A 13615-nucleotide genomic window follows, 5' to 3' on the forward strand; every position below is an offset into this window, starting at 1 on the left:
TTTAAACAGTATAAACATCATATTAAGTAGCAACAGGCAGATTTATAGCCTAGAAAACTTACCCCAATCTCTTTTAAATCTTTGTCTTGTAGTAACTGAAGTGGATCAATAAAAGTTTGCTTTACATTAATATCAAGAGAGTCTTTCACCTCAGCCATTAGCTTCATGGATTCACCAACTTCTATCAATGCACTGCCTTCAACAGAGAATACAAACAAAAAAGGTTCTTTAGCAGACTTAAATCTAAGTAAACAATGATATTTATTTAACTCCTTCCCCAAAGTTTGTGATGATCAATGATGTGAAACAAGGTCCTCAGTCTGGGACCTCTGAATCTTGACCCAGAGAAAAGAAAATGTTAAAACAAGAAAGTCTTTCTGTTTTACACATTTTCCTCACTGCTTCTGCACTTTCCACTGCAGAGGATTAAAACCAAAGCTCCGACAGACTGAGGCACTTGCCGTATCCGCCACTAGAGGGGGTTAAAGCTCCTTGATTTTAAACTGGTGGTTTTGTGAACTGGCACCAAAGGTTCCTTAGAAACTAGAACAAAATCCCTCTTTGTAAACAATGAAACAGTATGTGTTTCATATGAATTCATTTTCAAATGAATTCATTCATGGGGGCTAAGTATTAACCAATAAAGATGACAACAGAAATAAGTGAACAAATCCTCATCTCAGCTTCTGGCTTCTAGGTCTTCTTGAGGCCTTGTATTGAATACTCCTTGTATTCTTGAGATGGTTCTAAGGCTCCCGACCCTTTCTGATCAGAGAAAGCCTGGCAGTGTCACACGAGCAGGATGGGCAGGACCTTCTCCTGCAGTGAGGTGCAGGCCAGTCACACCGGGCCGGAGCAGCCACAGGCAGCTTTAGCTGGATTGAACCCTGATATGTGGCGCCAGCTAACCTGCAATAGTACGCAAGTAGGCATTCAGGGGGTGGAGGGGGAGGCGGTGGTTCTAGGTGGCTCGTGGTAAAGAATCTTCCTGGCAATGAAGGAGATGCAGGAGACTCAGGTTTGATCCCTGGGTGGGGAAGATCCCCTGGAGGAGGAAATGGCAGCCCACTCCAATATTCTTGTCTGGGAAATCCCATGGACAGAGGAGCCTGGCGGGCTGCAGTCTATAGGGTCGCACAGAGTCAGATGTGACTGAAGCGGCTGAGCATGCATGCACACACTCTGGTAGCTGAGCACAAGGAGGGCTGTAGTGATCAAGCTGACCAAACTATCTTTGCATCGAAGCCCCTGCCCTGTCACCTGACCAGATGCACTGCAGGACTGTCCACGGATGTCAGGGCCTGCCTGGCGGCCTCTCCTGTTCCCTTCACTGGTCAGCCTTCAGAACAAGGAATAGGCCATCTTGGTCCCAATCACCCAGGAAATAAAATAAAATTCACATTATACTGCTCCAAAGGACACTGATACCCTCTGAGACTAATTAATGTTTTAACATTTGAGGGTTTTTTTTTTTCAAGTTTTCAAAAGCCTTTCCCCCCAGTTTCCTAAATGAATTACTATGGCCTAATATCTGAATTCTCAATTGCCATATCTTGCCTTGTTACCACTACAAGAGGAGCAAACATGCCAAATTCTCCGGGAAGACTTAACAATTCAATTCACCCACAATTTAATTTATCAATTGAAAGTAATCTCAATCAAATTTAATATGCTTTTTTGTGGCATTCCCTAGCGGTCCAGTAGTTAGGACGTGGTGCCTTTACTACCATGGGCCCCAGGTTCAATCCCTGGTTGGGGATCCTGCAAGCTACACAACGTGGCAAAAAATAAAATAAAATTAATAGTTTTTTGTTTTAGTAGAGGGAACTTAAAAGGACTCTAAATCTCATCTGGAAAAATAAAATAGGTGAGTATGTCTGTGAAATTTTTATAATATCTAGGGGAAATTTTAGTTAAACATATTTTTAAATGATGATATTTAAAACAACATGGTACTTGATCAAAGCAGAGTACAGATCCAGAAAACAGAAGAGAAAGATCAGAAACAAATTTAAAATATTATATATGAAATTTTATAACAGAAAAGCTGTAGCTGAGAAAGGTTGAACTTTTCAATAAAATATTAGGGCAACTAGCTGTGTATTTGTGAGAACACAAAATTAAAACCCTACTGCACAGTATTTGCCCATTAAACTCAAGAGCTTGGAAATTTAAGGGTAAGGAAAGAAAACATATGTATGAAAATGAAGTATAAATAAACATTTGCAGTTTACTAGTGGAGGGGGAGGGGTGGAAATGTTTTTCTAAACATGATACCAAAGCCATAAACCACAAGGGAAGATCAATGAACCCCACTAAATAAAAAGCAAAAATCTCTTTCCAGTAAAATGATCTCTATCTACAACAGCAGAAGGTATATGCATACCTGGGGCAAAACTTCATCCAATATAGTGACAGACAAAGAGTAAATATTCTGACCACTGAAAAAAGCTCATAGGGACTTCCCTGGTGGTGTACTGGCTAAGACTCTGCGCCCCCAGTGCAGGGGGCCCAGGGTTTGGTCCCCGGTCAGGAAAACTAGATCTCACAAGCCACATCTAAAGATTCCACATGCCACAACGAAGATGAAGATCCTACATGCTGAAACTAAGAGCCAGTGCAGCCAAATAAATATTTACAGAAAAGAAAAAGTTCACAGAATAGTAAGAAAAAAAAAGTGAACACCTTAATATAAAAATAAGCAAAAGACACAAATATAAAACTCACAAAGATGATGACAAACATGACTAAAAAACCAGCCTCACACATAATCCAAAACATGAAGTTAAAACAGTGCCCAGATACCAGTTCTATTTGCTAGAAATCAGATTATCAGTTATTTAAAAGGAAACTAAAAGGATAACTCTCAGAGTTAGTATAACTGTGCTGGGAAACATTCTCATACCCTTCTGGCAGGAGTGTCAATATGGTATAACCCTTCTGGAGGGTCATTTGAAATTATGCTTCAAAAACCTGAAAACTAAGCATACTCTTGACTCAGCAACTTAATTACTAGGAATTTCATCTAAGAACATAATCTTGGATATTTCCAAAGCTTTATCTAGGAAAGTGGCTATCATAAATGCTGCGCAAATTTTTTTCACATTAAAAAAATCTAAATATCCAGTAAATGGAATTAATTGAACAAACTATCGATATATGGAACATTATGCAGTCTTTTAAAAAAAAGGACTGTGTGGAATACTACTCAGCCATGAAAAGGAATGAAACTGAGTCATTTTCAGGGATGTGGATGAGCTAAGAGTCTGTCATACAGTGTAAAGTAAGTCAGAAAAAGAAAAACAAATGTCATATATTAAGGCATATATGTGGAATCTAGAAAAATGGTCCAGATGAACCATTCCTACACGGCAGGAATAGAGATGCAGACATAGAGAATGGACATGTGGACATGTATGGTGAGGAGGGGAGAGTAGGGTGAATTGGGACAGTAGCATTGACACAGACATGTTATCACATGTAAAACTGATAGCTGGTGTGAAGCTGCCATATAGCACAGGATGCTATATGTGCTCTGTGATGACCTGGTGCTCTGTGATGACCTGGTGCTCTGTGATGACCCAGAGGGGTGGGATGGGGGTGGGCGGGAGGAGGGCAGGGCGGGGATACATGTACACATATGGCTGAATCACGCTGTTGTACAACAGAAACTAACATAACATTGTAAAGCAATTATCCTCAAAAAAAAAAAAAACACAGTGGAAAGTAATGTGGAAAATTGTTTAATAACATGGACCATGTTTATAGTCAGTGGGAATAAGCAGATTACAAAAGGGAATTAGGGTATACATACTATCAGTTTAGTTCAGTCACTCAGTCGTGTCTGACTCTTTGCGACCCCATGAATCGCAGCACGCCAGGCTTCCCTGTCTATCACCAACTCTCGGCATTTACTCAAACTCATGTCCATCGAGTTGGTGATGCCATCCAGCCATCTCATCCTCTGTCGTCCCCTTCTCCTCCTGCCCCCAATCCCTCCCAGTATCAGTGTCTTTTCCAATGAGTCAACTCTTCGCATGAGGTGGCCAAAGTACTGGAGTTTCAGCTTCAGCATCAGTCCTTCCAATGAACACCCAGGACTGATCTCCCTTAGGACGGACTGATTGGATCTCCTTGCAGTCCAAGGGACTCTCAAGAGTCTTCTCCAACACCACAGCTCAAAAGCATCGATTCTTCAGTGCTCAGCTTTCTTCACAATCCAACTCTCATATCCATATATGACCACTGAAAAAACCATAGCCTTGACTAGACAAACCTTTGTTGGCAAATGCTATCTAGGTTGGTCATAACTTTCCTTCCAAGGAGTAAGCATCTTTTAATTTCATGGCTGCAGTCACCATCTGCAGTGATTTTGGAGCCCCCCAAAATAAAGTCTGACACTGTTTCCACTGTCCCCCCATCTATTTCCCATGAAGTGATGGGACCAGATGCCATGATCTTAGTTTTCTGAATGTTGAGCTTTAAGCCAACTTTTTCACTCTCCTCTTTCACTTTCATCAAGAGGCTCTTTAGTTCCTCTTCACTTTCTGCCATAAGGGTGGTGTCATCTGCATATCTGAGGTTATTGATATTTCTCCCGGCAATCTTGATTCCAGCTTGTGCTTCTTCCAGTCCAGCATTTCTCATGATGTACTCTGCATATAAATTAAATAAGCAGGGTGACAATATACAGCCTTGATGTACTCCTTTTCCTATTTGGAACCAGTCTGTTGTTCCATGTCCAGTTCTAACTGTTGCTTCCTGAGCTGCATATAGGTTTCTCAAGAGGCAGGTCAGCTGGTCTGTATTCCAATCTCTTTCAGAATTTTCCACAGTTTATTGTGATCCACATAGTCAAAGGCTTTGGCATAGTCAAAAAGCAGAAATAGATGTTTTTCTGGAACTCTCTTGCTTTTTTGATGATCCAGCGGATGTTGGCAATTTGATCTCTGGATCCTCTGCCTTTTCTAAAACCAGCTTGAACATCTGGAAGTTCATGGTTCATGTACTGCTAAAGCCTGGCTTGGAGAATTTTCAGCATTACTTTACTAGCATGTGAGATGAGTGCAACTGTGTGGTAGTGTGAGCATTCTTTGGCCTTGCCTTTGTTTGGGACTAGAATGAAAACTGACCTTTTCCAGTCCTGTGGCCACTGCTATAACCCCACTTTAAAATTTTAAAAACTGTATATGAATAAATACAAGAATAAACCAAAGGTATTAATATAAAGAACAAACAACAAAGAGTATAACTGGGCCCATCAGTGGGGAGGTAACTATAGGTGATGCTGGCATCTTCTTTTATTTTACTTGCCTATGTTTTCTAAATGTCCTAAGATGAACATGTATTATTTTTTTAATTTTAATTAATTTAATTTTTGACCATGTCATGTGGCATACAGGATCTTAGTTCCCTGACCAGGGATAGAACTGTGCCCCTGCATTGGAAGTGTGGAGTCTTAACCACTGGACTGCCAGGGAAGCCCTGAACATGCATTTCTTGATAATAGGAAAAATTAATAAGGGTTGTTAAAATGAAGGTTTTGTGCATTACCAAAACTCAACGAAGGCTGTGTGCTCAGCTCTCCCCAGTGATGTGGTAATACTCACCAAAAGTGGAGCCTTCCCCGAGCTCCTTGCCGTATTTCAGCATGCAGTCACCCAGCAGGCCCTCCGTCTGCGGGTACCCAGTGGTTTTCACCTGGCCTCGGATCTTCGACACAGTGTTCAGCATTCCTAGCTTAGCTCTGTATGCTTAAAAACATTATCATTTGTAATTCCTTAAAGTGGAACGGCAGAGTGACAGGTACACAGCATTTAACAAATGCGGCTGCGAAATCAAGGTCGCCCTAGACTCAATGTCAGAGACCTGAGACAGGAAGGGCCCTGTGTGACCCAGTTTCTCACATGGTTTCCTAGATTACTAACTAGGATAAGTGCTAAGGGCCATGATGGAAAAAAAGAAATTAGGGCACACAGTGTTGACTCTCAAATAATATTATAGTAAGCGAGGCTATCATTACCCTATCCACAGCTAATTCATTGAGTCAAGACGCTGACACTGGAGAAGACATATTTTCCTAGGGACCGGCTGCAAACTAAGAATAGAATGTCTGAAGTGGGTGTTTCAAACCAATTGGTGGTTAACACGCACCCCCACCCCCAAGAGTGCATCCAGACTGATGATCTTCAATGTCATGGTACAAGGGCACTGCATGGCACACTCCTATTTAGGAAGCAGAACCAGTAGGAGACGGACACTCCCATGGTGAACAGGAGTCTGGGTTGATGCTCCCTTGGGTGCAGCTCTACTTCTGAACCCAAGGAAAATGGTGGGTGGCCACTAGATCCTTTCTCTGACCTAGGCCATGAGGGTTGACTAATCCCAGCTCTGTGCGACACCCCATGCTAACTACTAGGACCTCAGAGAGACCTAAGACAGGGACGCCCTGGTGAACCAGTGGTTAAGACTGTGCTTCCACTGCAGGAGGCATGGGTTCAATCCCTGATCAGGGAACTAAGATCCCCCATGCCACTCAAGGTGGTCAAATAATAATTTAAAAAAAGAGAGACACCTAAGACATACTCTGCCCTCAAGGAGTTCACACATAGTTCTTGGAAGGCAAAAAATCCAAGATGTCACTACACAAATAAAGTCTTATGTGGTACATAGAAAATAAAATATAACAATATGCTGAATAAAGATGAAAAGATGCCCCCATCTTGAAAGTTCAAAAATAGTGTAAGATGCAAAAAAGGAATGCTTATGGTTTATAACCAACAGATAAAGGGGAGGCTGCTTTGACTGAAGAAGAAATTAATACAGAACAAATCAGGAAATACTTAGGGGAAAATGGTACTATGAACTGAACTCCAAGCTAAGGATCTGAGATTTTATTCTGCAGGTGAGGTGATGTTTGAGATAATTTTAGGCAGTAAAGGGGTAAACTTTTATTTTCTCTGATTTTAATAATTACATATTTATTTTCATGTATTCTAGGCTAGTGCTTCCCAAACTTTAATGTGCCTGCAAAACACCCAAGGATTCTGTTAAAATGTAGAATATTTTATCCGATATATGTTTTTAGATTTATTTCCTAGATTTTCAGATGTTTGGATGTGTGCTGATTCCTACAGACGAGGGAATCACAGTAATTATATACAAATAATAAATTCATACAAAGTAAAAGCAGATTTGGAAATCCACAGAATTCAAAACTTGGACGCCCTCTGTTGGTCTCTATAATTTAGAACTTAGGAAAACTTCATCAAGGGAATCCTGCTTCAGTGCCTAGGAATGAAAGACCTCCTGTCAAGAAGCTGCAGTAACAGTGGAGCTGCTCATGTTTCTCAGGTTTATCCGATTCACTTCATCAGCATTTGAGCCATGAAGTGAAAGCAGTTTCAAAGTCACTGACACTGTTAGAATAGGATGGCAGAATTAAAAAAAAAAAAAAAAAGAAGCAGCAACTGAATAAGAAAGTATTGACAAAATATTTAGTGGGTTTCCAAAGCATCTCTTTGCTTAGAAAAGTGTCTTCATGCTTCCCAGGTGGCACTAGTGGCAAAGAATCCATCTGCCAATTCAGGAGACACATGTTCAATCCTTGGGTGGGGAAGATCCCCTGGAGAAGGAAGTGGCAACCCACTCCAGTATTCTTGCCTGGGAAATCCCATGGACAGAGGAGCCTGGTAGGCCACAGTTCATGGGGTTGCAAAGGATCAGATATGACAGAGCACACCCGCATGCATGCAGAAGTGTCTTGCTCTAAGACCAAGACTCCATCCAAATAATGTCTCCGTAGTCCACAGAAGTCTCTGCTCTGTTTGTCATCAGCTAAGAAACACTGCAACTACCTTTAGTCACTCAACTTTAAACTACTTAATTTCATTATTTGGACATAGAGGACACTGTTTCTAGATCATGTCAACCATACGCTCAGTAAATATTGGTTATTAGAATCTGTGTTGCTCAGTAAAACTCGGTTATTAGAATCTGTGAATGAACAATTGAATATTTCAAGACATTTTCTAACTTTACCTGGATTTGGCTGAAGATATTCTGTGGCTTTTGAAAGAATTTCTGCAACAGCTTTATTGGTAATGTCTATTTTCTTTTAAAAAAAGAAAGAAACATAAAAATATTAGTAAATGACAAACGAATTCAACAGAAAAACAAACAAGAATAAATTTCATTTCATTAAGTTAGTGTTTATAACAACACTGTTACAATGATTTTAACTCAAATGAGCCTTTCAACATTTTGGGTAGAGGGAACATTTTCTTAACTTTTAGATTCTGGGGCATCCTTTCAATAATTGCTCCTCCCAATGATAGTGGAGAACACTAACTTCTTTTTCAGCATTAAATTGAATATTAATGTAATATTTAGGAAACTTGGAAAAGTTATTATGCTCCACTAGATTACTGGATATACTTGAAGGTCTCTCAAAACCAAGCCTAGATGTTTCTGAGCCAAACTTTCCATGATTGCTGGGTGAACTTGAATTTCTGTACTTATATAGGATGCCAGAATACAGATTCACATGAGAAACTATGGGCTTCCCTGGTAGCTCAGTGGCAAAGAATTGGCCTGCCAATGCAGGAGACTCAAGACTCAGGTTCCATCCGTGGTCCGGGGAGATCCCCTGGAGAAGGAAATGGCAACCCACTCCAGTATTCCTGCCTGGGAAGTCCCATGGACAGAGGAGCCTGGCGGGCTACAGTCCATGGGGTCACAAAGAATCAGATATGACTTAGCAACTGAACAAGAACATGAGGAGCTACTTCAGTAAGCCAGCAACAGAGGAGGCATCATGACTGTTATCACTGAAATACACATTCTTCCGTTCTGTGGTCAGAAGATGTTCACCTCAGAGGCTTCCCTGCTAGATTAAGACTGAATCTCCTTCCACAAAACCAATTCTGGACACTGTGGCTTTTGGTTAACCAGAAGATAAATGTGAGCATATACAGTAAAGTTAACTATGCACATTTCAATAGCTTTATTTTATACCATTAATAGTCGAAAAGAGAATGTTTTAAAGGAAAGGGATATTCCACTCATGAGAACAATTTAAAAATCATCAGTAATGAGAATGAATATTTGTTTTAGGTTTGATGTTAAGCTTGAGGGAATCCTAAGCAATGCATTTGTATTGTAGTTTGAAAACGCGAAGGGAATTTGCCTAATTATATAATGAGTTGGTGATAAATGTGTAAGCATTTCATCTGTTAAGTGTGTGACTAATGGAACCTAAAGTGAAGTTCACTGAAAATGATCACCATTTTTCTATACTGAAGTTGTTCTTGTTTAGTGGCTAAGTCATGTCCAATTCTTTGCAATCCCATGGACTGTAGCCTGCCAGGCTCCTCTGTCCATGGGATTCCCCAGGCAAGAGTACTGGAGCGGGCTGCCAGGCCCTCCTCCAGGGGATCTTCCCGGCCCAGGGATCAAACCCATGTCTCCTACATTGGCTGACAGATTCTTTACTGCTGAGCCACAAGGAAAGCCCAATACTGAAATTACTAAATGTAGGAATAAGATTCATACGTTTAGTTTAAGGCTTAAGACTTGGGTTTGAGATTTATAACTTTGTATAAATTCAATATTAATTAAAGCACAATTTGAAATGGTCATTCCATGTACACAATTCTCTTGGGACATGAAAAGCCACCAGGTATCTAAGAATCACCTCTGAAGGGTGAGGGTGAGAGGAGACAGAGGCAAGAATACTTTCTACTTAGACTCTTCTGTTTCTTTGGGGGGAAAACACCAAGAAACAAACAGCCCAAAACTCAACAGGCCTTGCTCTGCACATACTGGCAGTGCTTCCAAGACAGCCCAGGAATCAATACAGGGAACGAATCCTTTACAAATGAAAGAGGATGCCACTAACCATGTTGCAAATATGGCCAATCAAGATAAACACTGAAAAAATAACTCGTTGCATAAAAACAAACAAAAAAAAATTAAAAACAAAACCTTGCTTCTAGAATAAGTGGAAATACCGGGGGTAGGGTGGGTACATGTGTTCAGATTAAGAAAATGCAATGAAGGGATTTCCCTGATGGTCCAGTAGCTGAGACTTCGCTCTCCAATGTAACGGGTGTGGGTTCAAACCCTGGTCAGGGAGCTAAGATTCCACATGCCTCTCAGCCAAAAAATCCAAAGCATAAAACAGAAGCAATACTGTAACAAATCTGATAAAGACTTTTAAATGGTCTACATGAAAAAAAAGCTTTTTTTTTTTTTTTAAAAAAAAGGAAGAAAATGCAATGTACATATCTCAGCAAACCATCAGGACATATGGGAGAAAGCAGAGAGGTGACAATTATTTTTGTAATGTCTCCCTGGGCATCTTTGGTGGCTAATTACCCCTAGAATTTCCATATGTGTTGGTACCTACCTCTGAGGTGCCCCAAAGTCTAGGTCCCTGATACTCCCAGACCTCAGTCCTTACAGAGCTACTGACAGTCCTGGTTTATAATATTCTCTTTTTAAAAAAATTATTTAAAGAACCCACATCTGTCTTTGTATCTCTCTTATTCCCTGTGTAGTTTATCTGTGTTTTCCCTTTCCCCTCTCTTGCTCACACTTACTAGAAGTGGTCTTTCAAAAAAGATAATTCTTGGTTTTATTGATTGAGTCTACCTTTTTGCTGTTATTATTGTGTATTTGATTAATCTCTCATTTATCTGTATTGATTTCTTCCTTCCACCTAGAGTGATTTGTTTTGCTGTATTTTCCTAATTTTTAGTTTGAATGATTTTTTTCATTCTCTTCCAACATTTTTTTTCTATTAAATGCATTTAAGACAGCTATATATCACAGGTTTTGACACATAGAATTCTCATGACTAAGTGATCTTTAATTTTACTTTCCATTTCCTCCTGAGATAAGAATTATTTTTGCATGTTCTTCCATTTCCAAACATCCAGAATTTGGAAACTATACCCTCTTTGTAATTCTTGTGTTCTACGATTTTACTTAGGAAATTTGTTTTTTTCCCTACAGTCCAGTAAATAGTTGATTACTGAAACTGCTTTGAAGGAATTTGAAGTGACTATAAATTCTCAATTTGAGAAATACAGACATCTATATTTACTTAAAATCAAATTTACTAGTCATATTTTATGCAATTTCCCTATGATCCTATTTATTATTGTCAATTTAATCTGTTGTTTTATGGGACAGCTATGCATTTTTGTCAGTTCTCTATGTGTTTGAGATTGCTTTTGCCTTCTATATTTAGATGCCATGTTATATGATGCACAATGTTATATGATGTCATAGTATTCCCATAGACTACATGATACATCTTCCGATAATGTTTTAAAATCTTCTTCTTCCAGTTAGTATTCTTTTGGCCTCAGATTTTACTTTGACATCACTTTTATTCCTCTGTTGTGTATGGTTAGCATTTGTCATGGAATATCTCTCTCCATTTGTTGTTGTTCCATCATTAAGTTGTATCTAACTCTTTGTAACCCCATGGAGTACACCACGCCAGGCTCCTCTGTCCACGGGATTCTCTAGGCAAGAATACTGGAGTGGGTTGTCATGCCCTCCTCCAGGGAATTTTTCTAACCCAGGGATCGAACCCACATTTCTCATGTCTCCTGCATTGGAAGGCGGGTTCTTTACCACTGAACCAACATTAACTTTGTCATTTCTATGTTATGTTTCAGGTGAGTCTAATATCATCTAATTCACCTCTTGTAGAAAGTCCTTAAAGCTTCTTGTCACCTATTAGATATTTCCATGCTTTTCGATGCTGTAATAAAACAGATAATAGATTTTATTTTTATATTTCTTCTGTCACTCACTTGGGTTTTGGGAGGAAAAAGAAGTAATCAAGAGAGGTTTCAGTCCACCAACTGCAACTAAAATTCCTGAAATGTGCTTTTAAATTTAACCTTTCAACTGAATCACTTTGTTAGTAACAAAGTTGCATAAAATATCTTTATTTATCAAGAAATTTTAGTTATTTTAGGTATGCCAGTGATGTTTAAATGTTCTGTGTTTCTCATTCTTCCAAAACTGTTTCCAAAAGCAAAACAAAATAAGCTTTCTGTCAAGGCATTAACATTGCTAGAAAATTAACTGTGCTCACCCAGAAAACAAGAAGCTCCCTGGAGGACAGTGAGGCCAGGTCCAGAGCATCCTGTAGAGGGTAACCCCACACACACACCCCATGGCACAGTCTGGGGCTGGACTCCCTTCCCCAGCATCTGCTGAAAGCCCTGCTACCTGCTACCGCCTGTATCCGCCATGTTACACCCAAGGAAGCCTTTCCTTGGAAAGCAGAGAAAGCTCTGATTTCTCTCAGTCCTCTCTCATTGGGGGAGTCTGATTATTAACACAGGGTTATATTTAAAGGTCCCAAAACAAAGGGAAGGGAACTGAGGAGACTGATAACTAGTAATGGTCCCACTTTTGCCTCCGCCTAAACTATTCCACGGGCTTTCCCTTGTGACTCACTGGTAAAGAACGCTCCTGCCAATGCAGGAGACACAGGTTCCATCCCTGGGTCAGGAAGATCCCCTGGAGAAGGAAATGGTACCCGCTCCATTACTCTTGCCTGGGAAATCCCATGGACAGAAGGGCCTGGCAGGATATAGCCCATGGGGTCGCAAAAGAGTTAGAAACGACTTAGCGACTAAACAACAACAACAAAGGACTTCACACAGGTGACCAGGAAGCTTGTTCAGAGATACAGAGTCCATAGTCTTCCTTTGCAATGTGATAACAATCATTTCTATAGTACACTCACTGGATTTTTTAAATGCTTTCACACATAGAATTTTTTTTTGCATAATTCTTAAAACATCCATGTGAGGCAAGCAGAGCACACATTATCATCCTTGCGTCACAGGTCACGAAAGTTTGAAACAGCTTATTCAAGTAGATGTAGCTGGTTCCAGTGGCAGAACCAAGATAAAAATTGTTATGCAGCTGCTGTAACACATGGAAACAGAGTCTTCCACACATTAGATCAATGTTTACGTATTTGAAGAGTCTCCTCCCAATAACACATTTTGACTCTCCAAGATACTTAATCACAATTACTTTGGCTGAAACTGTTCACTAAGATGGGCCATCTTTTGAGCATTCTGACTTTGTCCAGTAGAGGGCACCAGTTAGCCATAGCCCATCTCTCAAGAGCCAGAGTCTTGATTTGAAGAACTGCCTTTTGGATTTCATAATCTACACTATAATTCACACCTCCTAGATCCCCACTCTAATATCCTTTATGATATCAGTATATGTCATATCACAGTAAAAGTCAAATTTACGAGATAATTTACATTAAAATGTTCTCTTACCCTTTCCATGTCAAGAAATTCGTCATCTAGTTTTGTTCCTTCAACACCACTTATTTTTTCACTAAACAGCTGTAGAAATAAACACAAGTAATTGTACAATCATTCATTATCACAGTATTTGACTCAAATTATTACCAAAAAAAATATTCAATTCCAAATTGTTGGATTTTTTTGGATGAAATCCTTTAAGAAAATCATTGGAAGGAGTAACCATGGCTAAGAATATGGGAAAATACACACTCCTCACTCATTCAACAGACATCTATTATGCACCTACTATATGTAAA

The 13615-nt window shown here is 39.8% G+C and overlaps 1 protein-coding gene across 7 annotated transcripts in view; it reads right to left on the reverse strand.

Moving 5' to 3' along the window:
* The window catches only part of SH3GL3 (SH3 domain containing GRB2 like 3, endophilin A3), a 107185-nt gene that overhangs the window by 43481 nt on the left and 50089 nt on the right, over positions 1-13615 (reverse strand). For 4 of the 7 annotated variants that reach the window (XM_043921944.1, XM_043921946.1, XM_043921945.1 and 1 more), the window contains exons 2-5: positions 13329-13397; positions 8041-8113; positions 5610-5753; positions 63-196 (exon numbers count right to left, since the gene is read on the reverse strand). In XM_043921944.1, coding sequence (XP_043777879.1) covers positions 63-196; positions 5610-5753; positions 8041-8113; positions 13329-13397 — 420 coding nt within the window. Of the gene's footprint in view, positions 1-62; positions 197-5609; positions 5754-8040; positions 8114-11715; positions 11777-13328; positions 13398-13615 lie in introns of those variants that run through there. The other 3 variants (XM_043921947.1, XM_043921948.1, XM_043921949.1) reach the window with 3 other exon arrangements.

The sequence above is a fragment of the Cervus elaphus genome, chromosome 13, assembly GCF_910594005.1.
Source record: "Cervus elaphus chromosome 13, mCerEla1.1, whole genome shotgun sequence".
Lineage (NCBI taxonomy): Eukaryota > Metazoa > Chordata > Mammalia > Artiodactyla > Cervidae > Cervus > Cervus elaphus.